This window comes from Molothrus aeneus, chromosome 13, assembly GCF_037042795.1.
Source record: "Molothrus aeneus isolate 106 chromosome 13, BPBGC_Maene_1.0, whole genome shotgun sequence".
In the NCBI taxonomy this organism is placed as follows: domain Eukaryota; kingdom Metazoa; phylum Chordata; class Aves; order Passeriformes; family Icteridae; genus Molothrus; species Molothrus aeneus.
In genome coordinates this window covers 10,434,136-10,454,280 of record NC_089658.1, presented here as the reverse complement: position 1 = coordinate 10,454,280, position 20,145 = coordinate 10,434,136, and the positions used below count along the sequence as shown (strand labels likewise).

Genomic DNA, 20,145 nt, shown 5'->3' with positions numbered 1-20,145 from the left:
AAAGTCACCTGCAACCGGAATACACCCAAAATACCATACAATTCTTGATAAGTCAAACCTTGTGGCTTAGATTTGGTCCACAGTTTATGAAGCAGTCCCATAAGGATGTTAGAACATAAATCTCGGGTTTGCAGTTCCATTGCATGGACATGCTGACTTTTGGAAAGTTCATCTTTAATATTCAATTTTCCATGTGAGCCGCCACGGTTGACTGTTGACATCAAGTCGCCCGTTGACAAAGAGAACTTCGTTTGGGGCTTGTTCTTCTCTAACTTGGCAGGGGACTGGTGAGCACTTTTGTCAACTCTGCAGCTGTAGTTATCATTAGTGTCACTCTCATCATGAATAAAACCACAATTAACGTATCCTCCATTTTCAACACAAGGTTGGGTGAAAGCAAGGCAAGCAGAGCCAGAAGCAAGAGGATAAGAGCAGCTAATAATGACTTCAGGACATTCAGAATCTACTTTGTTATACTTACCCACAAATGCACCAAATTCTACATTATTATCTCCTTCTGTAGCCTTAGAGAAAACAGTCTCTTCATGCTTTGCTGAAGAATCCAGCTGACTTTTGCAACTGGGTCGAGATGGAGTGCTAACAAAAAACTTTGTAGTTGGGGATGTTACATGTGGCATGCTGTTGGATGAGTTGCCTAATTTTTTACTTTTACTAGTGGATTTTGAGATCTCTGCAGCCTGTATTCGTTGGCGAAGTTCCGGAGGGGAAACAGCATTTGAAAATAAGGCACTGCCTGAGGAACCTGCCTCTTGGAAGTTTTTTTCTTCTCTTCGGGGAGCCAGAGCCAACTCCTGACCAATTGTCTTATGCTGGACTTCTTTGTCATCACGGATGGAAATGTTACAGAGTAAAGCATTGTTACTCTCAAGGCCTCCTTGTGGAAAAGAACCAAAGACGTTTCCAATGCTGTGCTTCTTCCACACCGATGATCTGAGAGAGCCATCCTCAATGAGATTTTGTGCCAAATGTTTTGAAATGCTCAATTCCCGGGTGATTTCATTATGAACCTTGCTGGCTTCTGAAGCTTTCTGGGCAGTCAGTGTTTTCAGAGTATCCACAGTTAGAGCAGACAGATCCTGGAGGTGGCCAATCTGTGAATCTAAAGACTGCAATGACCTTTTAATGTAGTTGACACGATCACCAACTTCCTTTATCTGAATGCACATTTGTTCCACCCTAAGAAAAATCAAATTATGAAGTAGATATGAAAGGTATTTTTCTCAATATGCAAACCCCCCCATGATTATAACCCCTTCTGTCCATTTAATCAGGGGGGAAAACAACTTTGAAATGTCACAATAAAATGACAGCATTGGACTGTCTTGTAATACAACATTTGTACATACTTCTGAATCACAGAATTGAAACAGCTATCAACAGAGGCCCACAGCACTTTAGGAAATCTATCAGTCTCTTAAAACATCATGAGAAACCAAATAATACAACTGTTTACTGAGTGCTTCTATAGGTCAAGAAGAATCAATCACATTATCAGTTTCTGCATAGCAATGGAAAGCTACCATATAAAATTTGCATAAACACTTTATGTTCTTGAGCTGCATTTCTCCCCCTTTAAAGTATATTTGAAAAAACCTGTAAAAGTCCTAATTCTCTATTCAGAAATTTTAATTGTAAATATTCTACCGTTCGAATGTGACTCGAATCCTCTCCTCACTTCCAGAATGAAATTTATCATCCTTTTCATTAAAATACATCTCAACACACAGCTCCTCAAAATCATGAAGTTTCTTCTGATCTTCTTCTGTCAGGAAGAGTTCTAAAGAGAGATCAACATTTAAGATGACATATGTAGTGAAGTTGTACAGGTGCTGAAAACTAATAGTCATAACTCTACAAAAGATGTTAACAATAAAACTCTAAAATTAAAACAAAAAACAACAACAACAAAAAAAGAAAAAACAAACAAACAAACAAAAAAAAAAACCAAAAAAACCAAAACAAAACAAAAAAAATCCTACCAGAGGGCCACCTAAGACCCTTCCTCTCTCATTGAAAAAATAAGTTCAAGGTAAAAGATTGACAATAAAATAAAATGAAAATAGTAATTCTGAGAGGATATGTGCACAATATTATCATTCCTTACATTCCTACCCTTTAATCCCTTTGAGGCAGAAGCTAGATTCCTTAGCTGGATTTTATTTTTAAAGTTTCAAAGAAGTTTTACAGAAAAAAAAATATTTCTCAATTAGCAATAACAAGAAATCTAATCTATTTGTTTGTGTGATAGGTTAGTTTTACTGGAGATTTCTAAACTCCTGAGAAAAGCACAGTGATTTTCAAAAGAATTATCAATATTGAAAACACATAAAATTAAGACCCACTTTGACTTTCTTCACAATACACATTCTAGTCAAGAACATGGTGCTTTTCTGACAGTTTGCTTTAACCATGTCAAAAACATTACTGCAATTTTTTGGATAACTGTTCATACTTGGCCCATCTGAAGCCTTGTCTGTCTTTCTTCTTTTACATATACAGCAGAAGAGGGAAGCCATGTGGCTGAGAATGATCAGTGGTGGAGGCAGAACAGGTTTTTCATGGTAGGCCATAATGAAATGATAGCGCTGATACTTCCACACGATGTTTGAAATTGCCTTGACTTGTAAATACACGTTGCTGAAAGGGAACAAACACAACAATATTAACACATCAGTGTTTTTTGGGGTGGTGGGGAGTTGTTGATGTTTGTTTAGTGGTTGTTGGACTGTTTGTTTTTTTAACACTTTGATAACAATCTTGAATTCTAATTCCAGTTAAGTAAGAGACAAAAGCATTAACTTGTTTTTTGCTGCAAAATTATTTTTGTGGAAGTGAAAACACATTCAAGAGAACACCATGATTCAGAGCAAGGAGAGGGCTAAAGAAATTCTCCCATCAGGTAACATCTCAGTATCTTTACTTAGAAATAAATTACACTGAGATCAAATTTCAAGTTTGCCGAACAAAAAAATTAATTATTTCTAACTAAACCCAGAATTTTATATCACACCATGTTAATTCTGCAGTCTGCCTTCTTCAGTGTTTGTGAGCTGCTTATGCCCATAAATCAAACACTTGCAGAGAAGTATAAAAGACAACTTACGACAACTGAACCAACTGGAGAACATTAAATGAATTTAGGAACAACAGTCAATTAGGACAAACAAACAATTTTGTTTTGTTTGTTTTCTGACAGATTTCCTTGAACTTCTGATTCCCCTGACCTCACAGATGTGACATGAACCAGACACATCACACACTTCCCTAACTCAGTCATGAGCTTGCAGTGAGGAAGAGACAAAGACCAGCCTTAGAACCTGAAAAAACTTCCAGGAAATGGGATTGCTTATTGCAGTGAGATAGACACTTGTCCAATTATTAGCAAAAATTAACTATTATCCACATACTTACTTGAAAAATGCAATCAGGAGATTAACCATGATTATGTACTGTACAAAGAGGTAGACGGCTTGAAGAAACGGGGTCAACCATGTTCCTGGGCCACAGAGATGAGCAACTTTTTCATCAGAATTATTTGCACACACTGTGTTGGGAAAAAAAGACATAGAGACAACATGTACATCTTTTAGAACTCCCAGCAGGTACAGACACAAAAAAAAACCAAAAAACAAAAAAAAAGTCACTTACAGTTTGCAACAATCAACTATGATGCACTGGTTCTGCAGTTTGAAACGTCTCCAGGCATTTAGGAACATGGTAGAAAAATACCAGAGACAACATTTCTGGCTGATACTATGCTGTAATCATATTATTGGCTTTTTTAAAAAGCATAGTACATCACCACAGCCAGAATTTTGTAATGATAGCTGTGGGGCAGAATTCCAAAAATCTTGCTAGGAACAGCCTTGAGAGAAATTGTAATTATGTAATTTTTATTCTAAGCCAAACAAGTTTTTGAAAAGAAAATGAAGAATCAGGTCACATAGTTATACAGCTGCAACCCACAAAAGGGAGATATTCCATTGAATGGAATCAATACCAACAGTACTGGAACTTCCATAAAATTGGAATTTCATAAGATTCTGAGAAGACCTAATCAGAGTAAGTTCTCTCTTTACTTGCTTCATAATTGCAATATCTTACCATCAATTTCATAGGCATAGACTTCACCAAAAATCATCCAGTATGGATGAAACACAATATCTCTAGCAAGAGTCCAGGAGGGTGCCTCATCAGGATAGAGTATTGCCTTCCTGGGAACACCAAAACTAAGTAGTACAAGTGCCATAATCACCACAATGTAAAACATGTTGGCCACCTGTTAACAGAAAAAAACCCAGTTAATCCACAAGGTCATAAATATGATCACACAACTCTAAAAACTTTTACAGTGACAGGGTACACTTGAGAAATTCTATGTATTATATAAAGAAAAGAGTCCAGGACACAAATATTTCACTCAGAAAATTTTGTTAAATAATGAGCCCTGTTAAAAAACCCCAAATTTTTCCTGTCCTTTTTTATAATGTATTTAGTACCCTTGGCCAAAGGCAACTGAGCATATTTCCCTTTTAACTTGAATACTATTAGGTACACAAGGAGCAGCTGACAAAGAAATATTCCTTCCTGAAGGTACTCATCAGCTGCACAAAAACCAGAGGTAGTTTTCCAAGGACAGGAACACAGAACTAGCCTCTTGCAAGAAATCAAAGTGAGAAATGAGCAACTTGATGGCCTTGATTTAAGGAATGACAGGGTTCAATTTTCTAAGAACCATTTTATAGAGGGAAGAAACACAAAAGCTCCTTCCACAGTCATATATACAGCTCTCAAGCCTTATAATGGTTTTTAACATTTAGAATAGCTAGTGACAGTAGAGATAGGTTATTTAATTTTAAGTTTAAACAATTTTAGTATTTTTTGTGTGAGATGACAAGAAGCACAATATATTCCCAGTTTTCCATAGCACAAAACCTTAAAGGTGCTTCAGGACACTAAACAAGTTAAAAGTTTTGACCTAAAGAACACAAAGACTATAAATTTCAGACCTAAATGGGAAGCTAAATCAAGACAAAGGCCTCATCATATTCATTTAAGTCTCTGACATCTGAGAACAAAACAGGCCAGAGAAGGAAGATTTGCCATTTTTTACATTTATGTAACAGGGATAGCTTCATAAAGGAAGCCTTCTAATCCGTGCTTCTTTTGAAATCCTTTAAGTTATATTCCAGCTGGCTAATTCTGCACACCAAGTTGTTATCCTATTAGAGCAGGAAAAGCAACTTCTAACTAAATAAAACCATTGAAAGAAGTTGTAAATGGATTCAGTTGGGGGGAAAAAATCAGTAACAAACATAGTACTTACCATTTTCCCAATCATCATAACATAAGGGCCAGCCTGTTGATTTACAGCTAGAAAATCCAGTAATCGCACATACCAAAAAATGATATTGAGACAGTATGTTATTCTTCCAGCAACAAAGATGTAATTTTCTCTGTAAGTGTTTTCTCCAAAATTCCCCTTGGCTCCAAATCTTAACGCAAACCCAATGAAGAAAGTGACAATGGCAACTGTGTCACTGATATTGAAGTAATCACTGAACCACACTTTGATCTTCTGATTAATCTTCCCTGCCTCTGACATAAAAATCTGTAAAAGATATGAAGGTCAAGACAGCTCATATTTATTGCACAGGGGTCAACAGTAAAATATGTGTATCACCAGCATTTTTATACTTGCAAAAATATAATAGCTATTCAAATGGAGAACTCTTAAATGCTGAGCAATCAAAACCAGTGTTTAACTGTGTCAGCTTACAACAAGGAAAGGAGGGTTTTGCTCTGTCTAAACAATTTATTAAGGAATTTTGGATTTAGTTGGGTTTTTATTACTTTTGAGGCAGTTACTTTGACAAAAATGAACCCTATCTGCCTTCAGTTGAGCCTGAGGTACCAGGTTAAGGGACTAACTTGATCTCTCCCATTTATGGAAGTTCTCCCATTACAGAACTTCCATAAAGTCTCTTGCTGACCAGGAACATTGCAGTTATGATGGCTCTCCTGTGTCACTAAAGATTTTTTTTTTTGTTTTGATATCTTGGTCATAGCACAGTGGCAGAGCCTGCCTGATAAATTAATACACATTTTACAAAGCCTCCATCTAGCAACCTATACCAAGCTTTAAGATAAAGGCATTAAACCATATACTCTGATGCTTAAGTTTCTTCAGTTTTCTTGTTCACAGAATAATAGTTTAAAGCATACTGTTTAACTGACAAAAAAAGGCTAAAATCCCAGATTGTTACAGGCATACCTCACGAATTTTCTCAATTGCTGATGTGAAAATGTAAGCAATAACAATCCACTCCTGAACAGATGGTAATTCTTCCATTTTTACAAGAACCACAAATGTGTAGAGCATGAGGAATCCTAAGTATGCCAACTAAAAAACCAAATAAAACATATACATATAATTACTGAAGGATCCTTTAAAGATGTACATGGAATCTTTTGATGTGGTATACAAGAAAAGCTTCAAGTTCAATTACAAGACTATATTTACCCTTTTTAACAGACAAGTTATTATTTATAAGGGTATACAAACATTTTCATCCTAGAAAAGCAAAAATAGCTGTAATAAGCTATTTATTGTTAGCAAAGCTTTGCTCTTATTACAGCTATTTTCCTTTAGAACAAATTCTAACATTTCTATTACAGTGATTGAAACGAAGCTGTGCATGCACTTGAGACTAATACATGGTTCTAGAACTCCTGCTAGCAACTGATGAATTACTCAAAACAGAATTAAAAAACCTCAAACCACAGGGCACAGCATGTGCTTATGCAGTTTCATAAAATGAAGTATTTCTCATTTCCAGCTCAGCAAGGTAAGGGGTTTTCTGTCTGCTTTTTGGATAGTGCTTAACATTGACTCAATCAGAGATACATGTTAGGAAAATAACCCAAAAATCTGTGCTACATTTCCAAATAAAATACACACTATACAGAAAAAATCTCACCGTGTTAAACCAAAACTTCACAATTGGAGCATGATAAAATGCATAAAACTTCTGCGTAATTGGGAGTCTTTTAGGTTTTGCTGGAGTCTCCATGTCATGCTTTTCATAAGTGCTGTCCAAGATCCTCACTTCTTTAAAAACCTCCTAAAACAAAAAAACTGTTAACTTCCCACACAAAAAATGCATTCTTTCTGGCACTAAATTTCACTTCTTTGACTTAAAAATTTAATTATTTAAGCAAGGAATATTGTTTTTAATATCTCCCTCTGCCCCACATTACCATAGGTATTTCATCTGCTGCAGTCTGGAAGTTGTTCTCACTGTCATCCATTGCCATTTGATGTGCATCTTGAGACTGAGGAATATGTGACATTTCAGCCTTGGTCTTATATTCCAACAGCAGTATAGCAGGAGGGAGTAGAATACTCAGTATCACCTGGAAAAGATGAAGACTAAGTGTAAATAGTTCACAACTCCACTAAAGCATGAGAACACACCAACACACAGAATAGCCTTTGGAAATGTATTATCTAAATTTCACTTGCTTGCTATTGAGGGGAAAAATGTAGAAAATAATTAGTTGTTATTATTTGTATATACACCTAAGAGCTTAGGATCACATATACAGAGTGTTTCTTGACATAGGAAATGGGAAAAACCAACAAATTCCAAAATTCAAAGCTATTAGAAAGAATGTGCTCCAAGCCTGAAGATAGAGATGTTCTGTTCACACTCTGTTATTTAATCCATTCCCAGAAGCTTTGGAACAGTGTATTGTTAGTGTATTTTAAAAGCCTGTACCAGATTGTAGTTTGTGGGGGAGAGGGGAGTGGTGTATGTTTTGTTCGGTTTTTTTTTCAATTTATGGTAAAAAATGAGCTAAGGTATAGATGAAGAGAGTAAGTGAAAGCTATTTACTGTCATTAGCCTCTTACAAAGCAAGCAAGAAAATAGTTAATCAGTTATAAAAGAGGATTTTAGTAGGTCACAAGTTAAATGATGCTTGTAGGTATTTTGTAGGAAAGTTTTCTTTCATTTTATTTCTAGCAACAATTAGGTTTTGGTACCTAATTTCTCAAAGAAATATGCAACTCCCATTTTGGTTCAATTGAGCTATATCAATTATCTCTGTCTAGATCATAATTGATCTATATCACACAAAGGGCACCACTGGAAAACCTGTCCCCGATTTGCTGTTCTTTGCCCTGCTTTTGCTCAGTTCCTCCAAAATAGGATATTCACAAAGCTTTTTTAGATCAAGTCTTATGTGCTCCCTGTAAAAAGCCAAAATGCATGAAACTACAGTCTTACAACAGGTTTTCCATCTGTTAAGGATTGTTACTACTATGTTTTTAGTAGTGGATTAGTATTCACATGATCTCTTTAAGCCTCTGATTAAAGGCTACTTGCCTGGTTTTTGCCTTCTATATTTCTGTACCTTATTTGAAAAGATAATAGAGTGTCAAAAGAAGCAAGTTTACAACAAATATTCCAGTTTTGATCATGTTATAGGAGACTGGTTTACAGGATTTATTAATAAAAGCTATAGTTGTGAAAGCTTTACACTAACAGCATTGAAACACACACTTTTCTTCCCTTTAAACATAAACTCCACTGACCATTTTTACATGAATAAACTGCAACAGTGCTTACTTTGTACCACGAATTCTTCCTCATGTTCAGCCTCCCCATCCACATATCCGACAGCAACATCTGTGTGCAAGTGTGTGCTACAAACGGACGGAGCCTCGAGGACACGGCCAGCTTCAGGCAAGTGGAGTTGCTCCAGTTCTTAAGTTCGTACGTCAGTAATTTCATGGCCATAGTTTCATCTTGTCGGAAGGACTGCTCTAACAGCTCAACTGCCAGCTGACCAAACTCGCTAAAATGAAGAAAAAAACAACAAAACAAAAGATAGTATCTATAGAAATTACCATGAGTGAGTTTTCTTGCACAAATTCCCAACTTGCATAACTTGAAGGGACTATTATTTGTCCCTTCTGTACAGATATGCTGTAATTTGTAACCACAATACATCAATCTATGACTTCTGTTAAAAACATATGCAAGCTAAAACAGCTATTAAAACGTGCACAGAAACTACACAGAAGAAAATGGCACACTGAGTTTCCTCCTAACTTGACTATAAATCAAGTCTTTTAACAGCCTTCAAGAAAGAGCAATATCTGATATAAAGCTTCTACTAGAGTTCCATTTAAACCTTTTTGCAAAGCATGATTGTCTTCAAGTGTGCTAACAGAACAATTTGTATTTTGTTCATAAGTAGCCCACTACTTTTATTGCAGAGGTCCAGAAAATATTTTGAACAATAGGACTGTAACTTACTTGGAATACTGCTTCAGTTCTTCAGAAGTATCATCAACAAGGTCACTTTGTTTTGCCTCGTATGCCATGGACCGATAGACCTTGCAGGCCACCAAGGCTTTGGCCATGGACTCCTCGCCGTGCTGCCAGAAGAAAAGAGCCATCTTCTGCCTCTTCATCAGCACTGCCCACAGCAACAGCTCGTTCAGAGGATAAGCAAAACGTCTCGTTTCAGGATCATCTATGTCAACTATTTCATCTTTGGTTCTTTTCTTTTTTCCCTCTTCTGCACCAGTGTCAATCTTTAAAATAAAATCACAAAGTCACATTTTAAATCGCTATATTTGGTCATTATGTAAATTGAAATAAAATGCTGAGTGATCCAATACCAGATTATAAATAATTATAAAAAGAAAACAGAAAATTTTTGAGAACTTGAAAAGCAGCTGGAACTTTTGTTTGAAAACTTCAGTTGAGTAAAATTCATTTTAATAACTGTGAGACTGAATTAATTTGAATTCTAGATCAAAGAAAAGCCGTAACTAATATACCTACATACAAATAAAAAAATTCATGGAAACTGCTTGTAGTAGTAACACATGGCCAAATCTTGCCCTATCTACCAAGCCATGTGAGTCCCATTACTTCATTACTACTCTGTCAAAGATAAACTTTCTGGTCCCTAACATATCAAAGCTTATCCACAAGACTCCCATACAGAAAGATAAACACCCTTTACAGAATCCTGTAAAAAAGCTGCAGTTTAGAAACAAGTACAAAAGCAAGGTTGAAATTCCAGCTTTACCAAAGTCAATGCAATTGCTGCTACTCACTCCAGTGGCACTTGGGTTTCCAGCAGGCTCCCCACTCTCAGCTCCTTGAAATAAACCCCACTGTGCTCCCCTCACAGCACTCACCTTTGGTTTGTACGGCTGCGCTGTTTTGATGAAATGATTGTGGCGCATTTTTTCTTTCTTGTCTGCCCTGTTACCAAAAGACTCATGGCTTTTACACATCTGAGGAGTGGTACTTGAAGGATTTCGCCCAGATCTCTGCAACGAGGAGAAGGGGTTTGGTTATTGAAACATGGATGAACATAAACAGAACAACAAGAATTCTCACTGGATATTTAACATGGTTTGTTGTTTGTTTTCACTGCTTTTAAGAAGTCACTAAATGGGCAGTTACACTTGTTGGTTAGTGTAGCTTGCACAAGAAGCTAAAATATCTGCATCTCAAGCCCTTGTGAATCTGCATGTGTACTGTCCTTTCTTCCCCTACAAGCAGGAAAAGAGGAAATCACAGAGAAGGAATTAGGATATACTAGAACAAGGTTGAGGAGAATAAAACCTGTTGTTTGCCCTCAATCCCAAGACAGATCTCAGTTGCCCTCACAGACCTTACTACTGCATTTAAAATTACCAGTCCATTGACAAGAAGAACAAACCAACATGGATTTAATCATTGTACAAAACACAAAGATTTGGGATTTTCAGTTGGGAGCAGATGGCTGTTCCCAAGTGCACGTACGCGGTTGTTCCCACTGAGGCTGTTGTATATCGCTCTAAAGCGCTTCCTTGTGTACGTGCATCTGTAGGTTCCTCCCATCAGATACTCAATAACCAGTCCCACATCAATCAGGTTGATTTTATATCCTGGAGGAAGATTTCCCTAGGGATACAAAAGGTATTTTTACTTTTTCAATGTATAATATTAAACTTGCTTAGAGTGTTTCTACATGTTTTATCACAGCTCTAAATAATAATTTTTTAAAAAATAAGCCTTTCATGATAAAAAACCCCTCCAACATAAAACCCAAAAAGCATCTACACGACTCAACAGTTATTATTTTTAAAGAAAGACCAGGTTATACCTTTTCTACATTAACTCCCCTAACAGAACAGATACTCATTCCATTGGTGGGGGACGCACTGGGGGTTTTTTGTCTATTGTTTTAACAGCCAAAATTTCTCCATGCTGGAAGCATCAGCTTTCAATCCCCCCAAGAAGGAAAACAATCAAAAGAAAAATGAAAGACAACACTCTGGATTTAACATCTTTTAGGCAGCAGGGCACCAAGCATACAACAGAAATATTAAAAACTACCAAAATGTCTGCAGAGGTAGGTTAATACTCAAAATAAAATTCAATTAATAAACTGCAGCTGAAATTGATAGTCAAACACAAGAAATTAACAAAAAATAACTGCTAGTTTGACAGATTTTTACATGGAGAGCATACCTGCTTGACGTCCCGAACAAGATGAAATAGTGTTGGGTTGGTTGGGCCTTGTTTCTTTATAACAAAAGAGAGGGAAAATTTGGAATGAGACATTAGCATGCAAGAGCAGCACCATAAGAGGTTAATTTTAAAAACTAATTTAGAATATAAAATATAAATAAATAAATAAATAAACTTCTCAAGGAGGCTTCTCTACAGAGCATTATTAGCTAAAGAATTCATTATTTTTTTCTTTTTTTGTCAAAGCAGATACTGAGACTGTTAACACAAATCTAAGCCATATTTGTGTACTATTCACATCAGCTAGTTTTTGGTGGAAGGTTCTTAGTTCTGTCTTTGGATACTGTTATCAAAATTACCTTGGAATTCTTAGATCAACATCGACAGTAACAAAATTTTTCTAAGTAATAATTTTTACTATGCAGGTTGACAAATTATACTCTTCCTAGAACTATTATGATGTTAATGGCTACAGACAGAATCCATCCATTGAAGCCCTATAGATCTCAGATTCTGGGAACAAGTTTCACCCATGTCACTTTCTCTTGTTCTCTTCCCCACTGTGTTTTGCACACTTTGTGTGTCCACAGAGCTGCAATTTTCCCTTTAGTGTCTATCCCCACCATCATACACAGATGAACACCCTGCTGACAGACAATTCTGGGGCTGCTGGTCCTGTGCACAGCATCCACCTCCCAACTCCAACCTTGTGCCCAGGAGCCTTCCCTACCAACACTCCACACCTCCAGACTGCCACACACGAGCCAGGACACAACAGGCTGAGCAATTAAAATACTGCTCTAAAAGTAGCTTAAAAAGCAATCATTTACTTACTGTGTTATAAAGTTCTTCCAGCCTGGGAATTGTAAGAAATTTGTGCATGCTTACTCCATTTTCAATCAGAAGCTTCACAAATGCAACTCTGTCCATCACAAGGGCATCCAGCATAGCCTGTTCCAGGGAACCAACCTACAACAAAGCAAAAAGGTGGAGCCTAGACAGAGCCAGTAAAAAAGCAAACTAAGATACTATATCAACCTTCTTCATTTAGAGGGCTGGAAAAACCTTACATGTCTGTAAAGATGTCACCCTCTGTTCAGAGTATCCCCCGAACTTCACACAATTACAGGATGGGAGAATACCCTGAAGACTTGAACTGTTCTGTAGGTACTGCCTACTGAGACAGTGGGACTAAGGAAACATTTGGTTTAATATAATTGAGGTGTTCTCAAAGGCTGATGTTGGATAAAACAAAAAAAGACATAAAATTTCTAAAGCACAATTTTCTTCTAAGATGTCAGAACCATCACAGCAACCAACAAGCCTTACACAGTACGTACTTCTGAATGCACAATCAATAAGCTCATGTTTTATTTTTACACTACTAGGGAGAAAAGGCAAGAGCCACCAGGTAGTTTTTAAACTCATTTTCAAACTACAAAACCCAGACATTTTGTCCCTCCCTCAAAAGACACTGCAGTGCTGCCAATAGTGCATATTACCAGATGCTTCTTAAGAACTTTCTAGGGCCATGCAACTGTAATGAAGGAGCATCTGACTAACATAAATTCAGCTTCCACCTTTCATAATGTGTTCTCTCTGCTAGATATTCAGAACAGCTAGCACATTTCCACAATTTTTGGACCATTTTCAAATACAACAAAACAGCTTTAAGGCTATGCAGTACACCCAAATTACTGTCTCAAAATAAACATGTCAATATTCCAAAGTCTCTGTCTACAAAAGTCAAGATTCATCCTTTACAGTAAAGTGTGCTTCCCTCTATTAGGAATTATCATTCTGCTTAATCCAGACCACTACATACCAGCCATTGTTGCCCATAAACAAAAACGTGATTTTTGGCTATGTCAACTCTGTCCCACGCAAGTGTAAGAACAAGCTGGTCAAACGCAGATGCATTCGTGCCTTAAGAAGTAAACACAACGAAAAAAATATAAAATTAATTATAATACAAGATAATAAATGTTCTTGCTTCCTAAAAAGTCCAAAATCAAGCAATATACCACAAAATTATGCTGTATATATCATAATTTATGTCATGTTATAGCATTACAAAATGAGAACACATATTTGTTTAAAAACTTACAATTCCCATTGGTATTTTATAAATCATCCATCACATAAACAGTAATCAATAATAGCTGGATGTTCCAAATGATCTTAAAAAATTAAGTCTCACCTTTTAACAATGCTGTAAGTATTGCAACATCAATGTCCTGATGCTCATCTGACCCAATATGAAATACTGTAATCTGTCCAAAAAGGCAAAATGGGAAAAAATATTTAAAAGTTATTTTCAGGAAAAGGTAATTGGCTTCAGTCTTTTAAATCTTTTTCAATTCCTGACATAAAAGACGCCTCGTCTTCAATGCAACTTGAAGCCTGTCTATGTTCAACTTAAACTTTTAGTGTGCATTCTGTTTTGTTTTCCTAAGTGGGAATCTTCAACTAATTTGAACTTCTTTTGCTCCTATGATTACAATTCACTGCTCCCTGTAACACAGTATCCTGTTTACCTCTCCAGTCCATTACAGATCATGAGATTAACCTGCCAGCAGACATGGTTAGCTGAACAAGGCATTTTTTTATCTCAGAACAGCACAATGTGATGTTCAAATGAGACACCAGTCCCTGAACTCAGGCTACACATTACCTCTATAAACTGGTTTTGCTTTAAGCATGCAGAGATACTACACCTTTATTAGTAGTCCTGACTAAAAGATTCAATAAAAGAAAAAAAATCATATCATATATCCACAAATGCATGCACATTGCCTAGAAAAGTTTATGGCAAGATCTACTCACAAGTTCTTTTTTTTTCATGCATTCTAGCAGTGTCTGAAACAAATGAACTGCTTCACTTTGACCAAAGTTAAATGTCTTTTTGATGGTTGAAATGATTTCAGGCTCAGCACCCTCAGGAACATTCCTGAGATTGAAACAAACAAACAGGAAAACAATTGTTTTAGATGAACAGTAATAACAACAATGCATTTAATTAGTTTCAACATGTCCATTCAAAGTCCTGCTATCTATAAGCTTATTACTGTTGCTGTGGCAAAACCTTGGGTAACCTTTAGAAAGAACTACAAGTTACTTAACTTACAATTCTATACTACTGCCTCCTAAAAGTAACTCAACTCTCTCTCACTTTTTTTCCCCACATTCAGTTCTGAGATATTCTCAACCAGAAGATTTTGACACAAAATAATAAGCAGTCACTCATCTGAGTAAGACACATTTGTGATCTTAGCCTGGACAAAGCTGTTTGGTTTACAGCTAAGTTAGATCCCTGCCTCCCAAGGCTCAGAGGCAGCCCCTGCAACAAGGACCCAGTGTATTTAAGGATTTATGCAAGCCTGACAACTAACTAGAAATCACCAAATCACCAAGTACTGTGAGCCCAAGCACATCCCTTTTATTATTTGAAGCTACACTCAAAACAGGCAAGTGTTTTATGCACTAAAGAGAAAAAACAGTTTTATGCACTAAACATTCAGGAAGAAATGGTCTCAAAACTTATCTGTGGATGACATAGATAGGTGCCATGGATCTGTACATCTTGTCATTTATCTGTGTATAACAAGAACTGTCTGGACACAATCCTGTTCTGGGGTAGACCCACTGTAGTCCCTTCAAACCTGACCCGTTCAGTGCTTCTGTCCAGTCTGGCACTGCTGGCACTTACCCCCCCTCCTCTGTCTGCTTGTGAACATAGGCCAGGATGTCTGCAGCTCTGCCAGTTCCTTCACACACCACCACAGGCACTGGAGGGCTCTCCTGAAGGAAGTCTAGAACTGTCAGGATGACATTGGGACCACCTTCAAACACGAGGGCCACCACAGGCACGCCTTGGCCAATTCCTGGAAAATGGCAAAGATAAAACCCAGACAATGCTGTAAGTGTACAGTGAACACTAAGGCCACTTTTACATATTTAATAAATCAGATTTGTCCTTTCTATTGAATCAACATTAAAATATTGTCTGCCAGACATTAACTGGTGGTAACGCACAGTTTCAAGCACTTTATGTTCTGGGCTGGGACACAAGCACTGCCAAGGTGGTCAATACAACAGGATACAGTCTACAAAACAGAAGAGATTCCTCACAGAAACATTCATGAACTAATGCAGAAAACTGAGAATTTTTTTTTTTAATTTCCTCTTCTAACTTCCCCCACTAATTTCCAAAGGTGACACCACATACACAGTTTGAACATAGGTACATGGGAACCCTCTACTAATGGGATATATTGCAAGAGCATTTCTGTAAGGGTCAAAGTACATGTGTTGCTCCACAACTGGGAAAACACCATACTGCAAACTGTGAAACTGCCAGTGTCAAAACCATTCATTAATCAGACCAATCAGGACTTGGTGACAACACCATTAATTAATCAGACCAATCAGCACTTGGTGACAAGACCTGAAGCGACTTACATTTGTTTTTACAAAGTAAATAGACAACTTCATTCATAAAGGATTCCTCTGTGGTCCCAGAGAAATCAGAAATCTACCAGCAATAACTAGGGTACAGAGCAGCTGCTGAAATTCGCAATTTTAGACTTGAAGTATAAGCAAAAGTTTTAAATTATTTTATTTTGTCATTCAGATGTTTGGTGCAAACACCTTTTTCGTTAAGCCATAGTAAGAGCCCTCAGGCACCAGAATTACTTACTTGCATGGATCCGTTGCAAATTAATAGTTTTTTCCAGTTCTCTTCGCAGTTTAACTTCTGCTCCATACTTTCCAACTGTTCCATCATCCACCAGAATGAAATGGGAATGGAGGTTATTTAGGACGTTTAGTTTACTTAATGGATTTAACAAGGTCTGATATGGAGCAACCACCTAAGTGCAAGCACACAATAATGTCTTTTACTTGCAAAGATCCACACTCGTTTCTGTGAAACTTAACTAGACACAAGAACTGGTGGCTCAACAAGAAGCACTGACACATATAAGGAAGCACTGACACACATAAGCATGCCTTGGATCAGGATACACCAACAGCTGCAGCTCTGAACTTTGTGCAGGGAAGCAGATAATTGTATCACTAAAGGATGCTGTTCTGAAGGGTAACAGAGATCCTTTGAAAAGGTGTCTTTGGGGAAAATTTGTGACTTCTGAAGACTCCAAAATTTTTCAACTTATTATCTTCTCTAAATGTGAATTCTCTGTAATACTTTAGCATATTTGTTACTTGATTCAATAGTATCAGTGGGGGAGGAAAAAGGATTGTACTTAAGAACAAGCTCCTCCTGTAGCACATTTGCATTTTGCAACTTGTTTACAGTAACCATCTTGCACAAGTCACAGATGTCAGTGTATCTTCATAGCAAAGCAAGTATTCCAACGATGCAAAGCAAGGGAAAAACATGCTCGAGCAGATGTGTCAGAAGTAAATGAGGTAAATCATTATTTCAGTTAGGTAATTCCTCCTTACATCTCTTCCAACAAGGTCGTTTCTGTTTTCAATCACTCCCCACGGAGCAATCCCAATAGTGCAAATCTTTCGAGATGATCTGGAAGCGTGTTCTCTTAGAGCATCACCAACATGTTTTGCAACACCTGTTCGTGCATAAAAAAGATTCCAGTGCATCTTACTAAGAATACAAATATTTATTTAGGTGTTTAACTGTTTTATTTAGATAATCAGGCCTTTAAGGACCTGGAAACTTACACACTACCAAAGAAAAGGCACCATGCTACATCTACTAGGAGGAAACCAAGTCATTCAACAAAACAAATATTAGCCCAGCAGGAACTAAAAGAGTTTCCAGCACATTACTGTACTTTTTAATCACATTACACTCTTCCTTGTTTCAAAAGCAAAGCCCAGAAAACAACCAAACAAAAAAAAACCCAAAGCCCAAAACCCAGCCCCTCTATATCTTACTTCTCTTTTCAATACAAAACAGTAGCCCACTTTCAAATACATATGTTCAAAATGTATTATATTAATTTCATTTGACCAAACTCATTCAAATTTCTTTGGTTTAGGACGTAGCAATGCATCCTCCATTAAATCTTTAGGCTCTTATAAAACTGCAATCCAGTTAATTGTGCACAATCTTTGCTAGTTCCTTACCTGTATTCACTCCTCCAGTTATAATCCAGGCCCCTGTGGTCACTGCAGCTTTGATAAGACCTTTGCCAAGCAACTGTTTGATGCGTGGGTGAAGTTCAAATTTCTGCATGCCCCCATGGACAGATATAACCAGCTTTGGCAACTCCATCTGCCATTCTTTGAGCATAAGTTGCAGAATAGCTTCAGGCTTAGTGTCATATGACAATCGCACATACTGCAGGCACAAGAACAGAGTTAAAAGGTTCAAATGTGTAAAAAGAGGAACCAGGATGCATTTCAGGATGCATTTCAGGATGCATTTCAGCATATTATCCTGAGCAAAGAGTTTTACAATTGCTTGGTTTTCCTTCCCTGTTCCTGGTGGGAAGGAAACCTACATTTTTTTCAACAGAAAACTTCAAAACTGGCAACTTTTTAACACTATGTTTAACAGCATAAGATTAAGTAGATGGTTGATCAGCTACAATGCTGCCACATCTTCAGTATGAGCTACTGAATAGGGATGGGGACAACAGGCAGAAATTGAACCCTTTCTGAATAAAGTTCTAAATAACAAAACAACACTACTCCATTAAACTGGTTTGAGCAACCCCACTTGCACTCTGCAGAAGGAAGCAGAAATGAGAGTGGGCAGCCTGGTGTTTCTGTGCTCCTAGAAAAGGGTTCACAGCAATTCTAAGCTACACTAAGTACAAAGGAACCCATACACTGCTATTAAGAACATGAAAGAACTGTGCCAAGGGCCCTTCTCTCACAAGAGATGATCTGACCTGGAGCACTGGACTGTCCTTGGGGTTTCTGCCAGCTGCAGAACACAGCTCCCTCACTCAAGCACTTTGGTTTGACCACAGAAGTCACAGTGTACAAGCACTCCCTGTAGCCTGTAACTGCATAAGCTTTAAACAATTCCTACCACAACTAAAAATCTTTTACAAATAGAAATTAGAAAGAATTCAAATCACAACAAAAATGCTAGAGTAGAAGAGGGCAGTTGACTGGTTGGCTACAATAGAAGTATTAATATTTTCAGCCTTCAATTTCAGAAGTTGAATTAAGCATGGTGATAGTAAGAAAAAAAGAAACAACAAAACATCATACATGCCTTAGCCCTGTAAGAATGAGAGCCACCTTGAAAGTTGATGACACCATAAGCATCAGTAGAGGTCTGTTCTGTGTGTTTTTCCACGGACCATTCTTCTGTGTCCTGGTTGTAGTTTTCACCCAGCTTCACATCGGAGTATTTCATAGCCAGGCTGGCAGTGAAACAAGCGTGTTGTCTGACCAGGCGGCCACAGCAGCACCTGCACCCGCGCCAGGGACAATGCTTTGTAAGTACTGCCATTGCAGGAGAAAAGAACTGCCTTTATTGATAACAGGAACAGAACAGATTTGGAAAGCAAAGATTCTAGACAGTACATAAACCTCTCTTCCAGAGTGAGCCTTGTTGTCATAAATATTTACAGCAATAGTCAATTACAATACATATTATTATGCAAAATACTGAAGCTCACTAAGGCAGCAAGCTGGAGGCCAGGAGAAATTACTTCTTTGAAGCTGAGTAATTTATATAACATTTATAAATCTGTGACCTACTTATTGCAGACAGTTCTTTAAACATTAGTTATATTTATTTTACATCTAACCTTTCACCAACTTGTCACTCATAATATTGATCAAAACTTTGAAAACCCTATTAGGAAAGCACTTAAAGAGAAAATATTCATAAATATTGTAATTACAAAGACCTTTTTACCTGACAAGTTGCTGACAAATCTGACATCCTGGAAGGCATCTGTAAGAAATATTTAAAGATATGACTAAACTTCTCACATAATTCACACAGTGAGCAATTCACCAACAACCATAGGCCATTCTTACAAACTGAAGGACAAACTGTGGTGGGAAAGTTGTAAAGTCCATTGTAAGCTACAAATAGCTTAAACTGAAAGGGCAAGTGTTGAAGACCATTCTGTTCCTTGTTAAATGCTCTGGAAATTTTAACAGCTTCCTAATTACTTTGTTTGCATTTGCAAATTTTCCATGTGCTGCAATTGTGGCTATAAATTCTAAAGGCTTCTCATGTCACATGATTTCAAGGAATGTGGTGAATTATTTACAATAATTTGAAAATTCTACAGCATTTCATTCTTTTTCTGTTTATAAACAAAGCACTTAAATAAAAAATAGTAACCTGACCTAGCACAACAAAGGAGATTTATAAGTGTTTTTTAAGGAAAAGAGTGAAATAGAATTTCTCAACCTCAGAAGAAAAAGGTTCTCAGGGTTCTCCTATATGCTGTCACATATAGGAAGCTTAAGAAAAAAATGGTGATCTGAAATCCATAATTACAATAGTAAATATTACAGGGGGACAAAACTGCCTTAAAAATACCAATTTTATATCTATTTCCATTCTGTCTTTGTTTTATCTGTGACACAAATGTCATGACTATGCATGTCAAACTCA

At 37.1% G+C, this 20,145-nt stretch overlaps 1 protein-coding gene across 1 annotated transcript in view; it reads right to left on the bottom strand.

Annotated features, from left to right (window-relative positions):
- The window catches only part of TRPM7 (transient receptor potential cation channel subfamily M member 7), a 51,015-nt gene that overhangs the window by 11,224 nt on the left and 19,646 nt on the right, over window positions 1-20,145 (bottom strand). The window contains exons 3-26 of the mRNA XM_066559179.1: window positions 19,432-19,470; window positions 18,781-18,979; window positions 17,679-17,892; window positions 17,034-17,158; window positions 16,267-16,438; window positions 15,277-15,451; window positions 14,394-14,517; window positions 13,768-13,840; window positions 13,393-13,493; window positions 12,402-12,536; window positions 11,568-11,621; window positions 10,857-10,997; window positions 10,244-10,378; window positions 9,348-9,628; window positions 8,655-8,883; window positions 7,282-7,437; window positions 7,002-7,145; window positions 6,296-6,424; window positions 5,348-5,632; window positions 4,126-4,300; window positions 3,433-3,565; window positions 2,474-2,658; window positions 1,666-1,798; window positions 482-1,197 (exon numbers count right to left, since the gene is read on the bottom strand). Coding sequence (XP_066415276.1) covers window positions 482-1,197; window positions 1,666-1,798; window positions 2,474-2,658; window positions 3,433-3,565; window positions 4,126-4,300; window positions 5,348-5,632; window positions 6,296-6,424; window positions 7,002-7,145; window positions 7,282-7,437; window positions 8,655-8,883; window positions 9,348-9,628; window positions 10,244-10,378; window positions 10,857-10,997; window positions 11,568-11,621; window positions 12,402-12,536; window positions 13,393-13,493; window positions 13,768-13,840; window positions 14,394-14,517; window positions 15,277-15,451; window positions 16,267-16,438; window positions 17,034-17,158; window positions 17,679-17,892; window positions 18,781-18,979; window positions 19,432-19,470 — 4,253 coding nt within the window. The remainder of the gene's footprint in view (window positions 1-481; window positions 1,198-1,665; window positions 1,799-2,473; window positions 2,659-3,432; window positions 3,566-4,125; window positions 4,301-5,347; window positions 5,633-6,295; window positions 6,425-7,001; window positions 7,146-7,281; window positions 7,438-8,654; window positions 8,884-9,347; window positions 9,629-10,243; window positions 10,379-10,856; window positions 10,998-11,567; window positions 11,622-12,401; window positions 12,537-13,392; window positions 13,494-13,767; window positions 13,841-14,393; window positions 14,518-15,276; window positions 15,452-16,266; window positions 16,439-17,033; window positions 17,159-17,678; window positions 17,893-18,780; window positions 18,980-19,431; window positions 19,471-20,145) is intronic.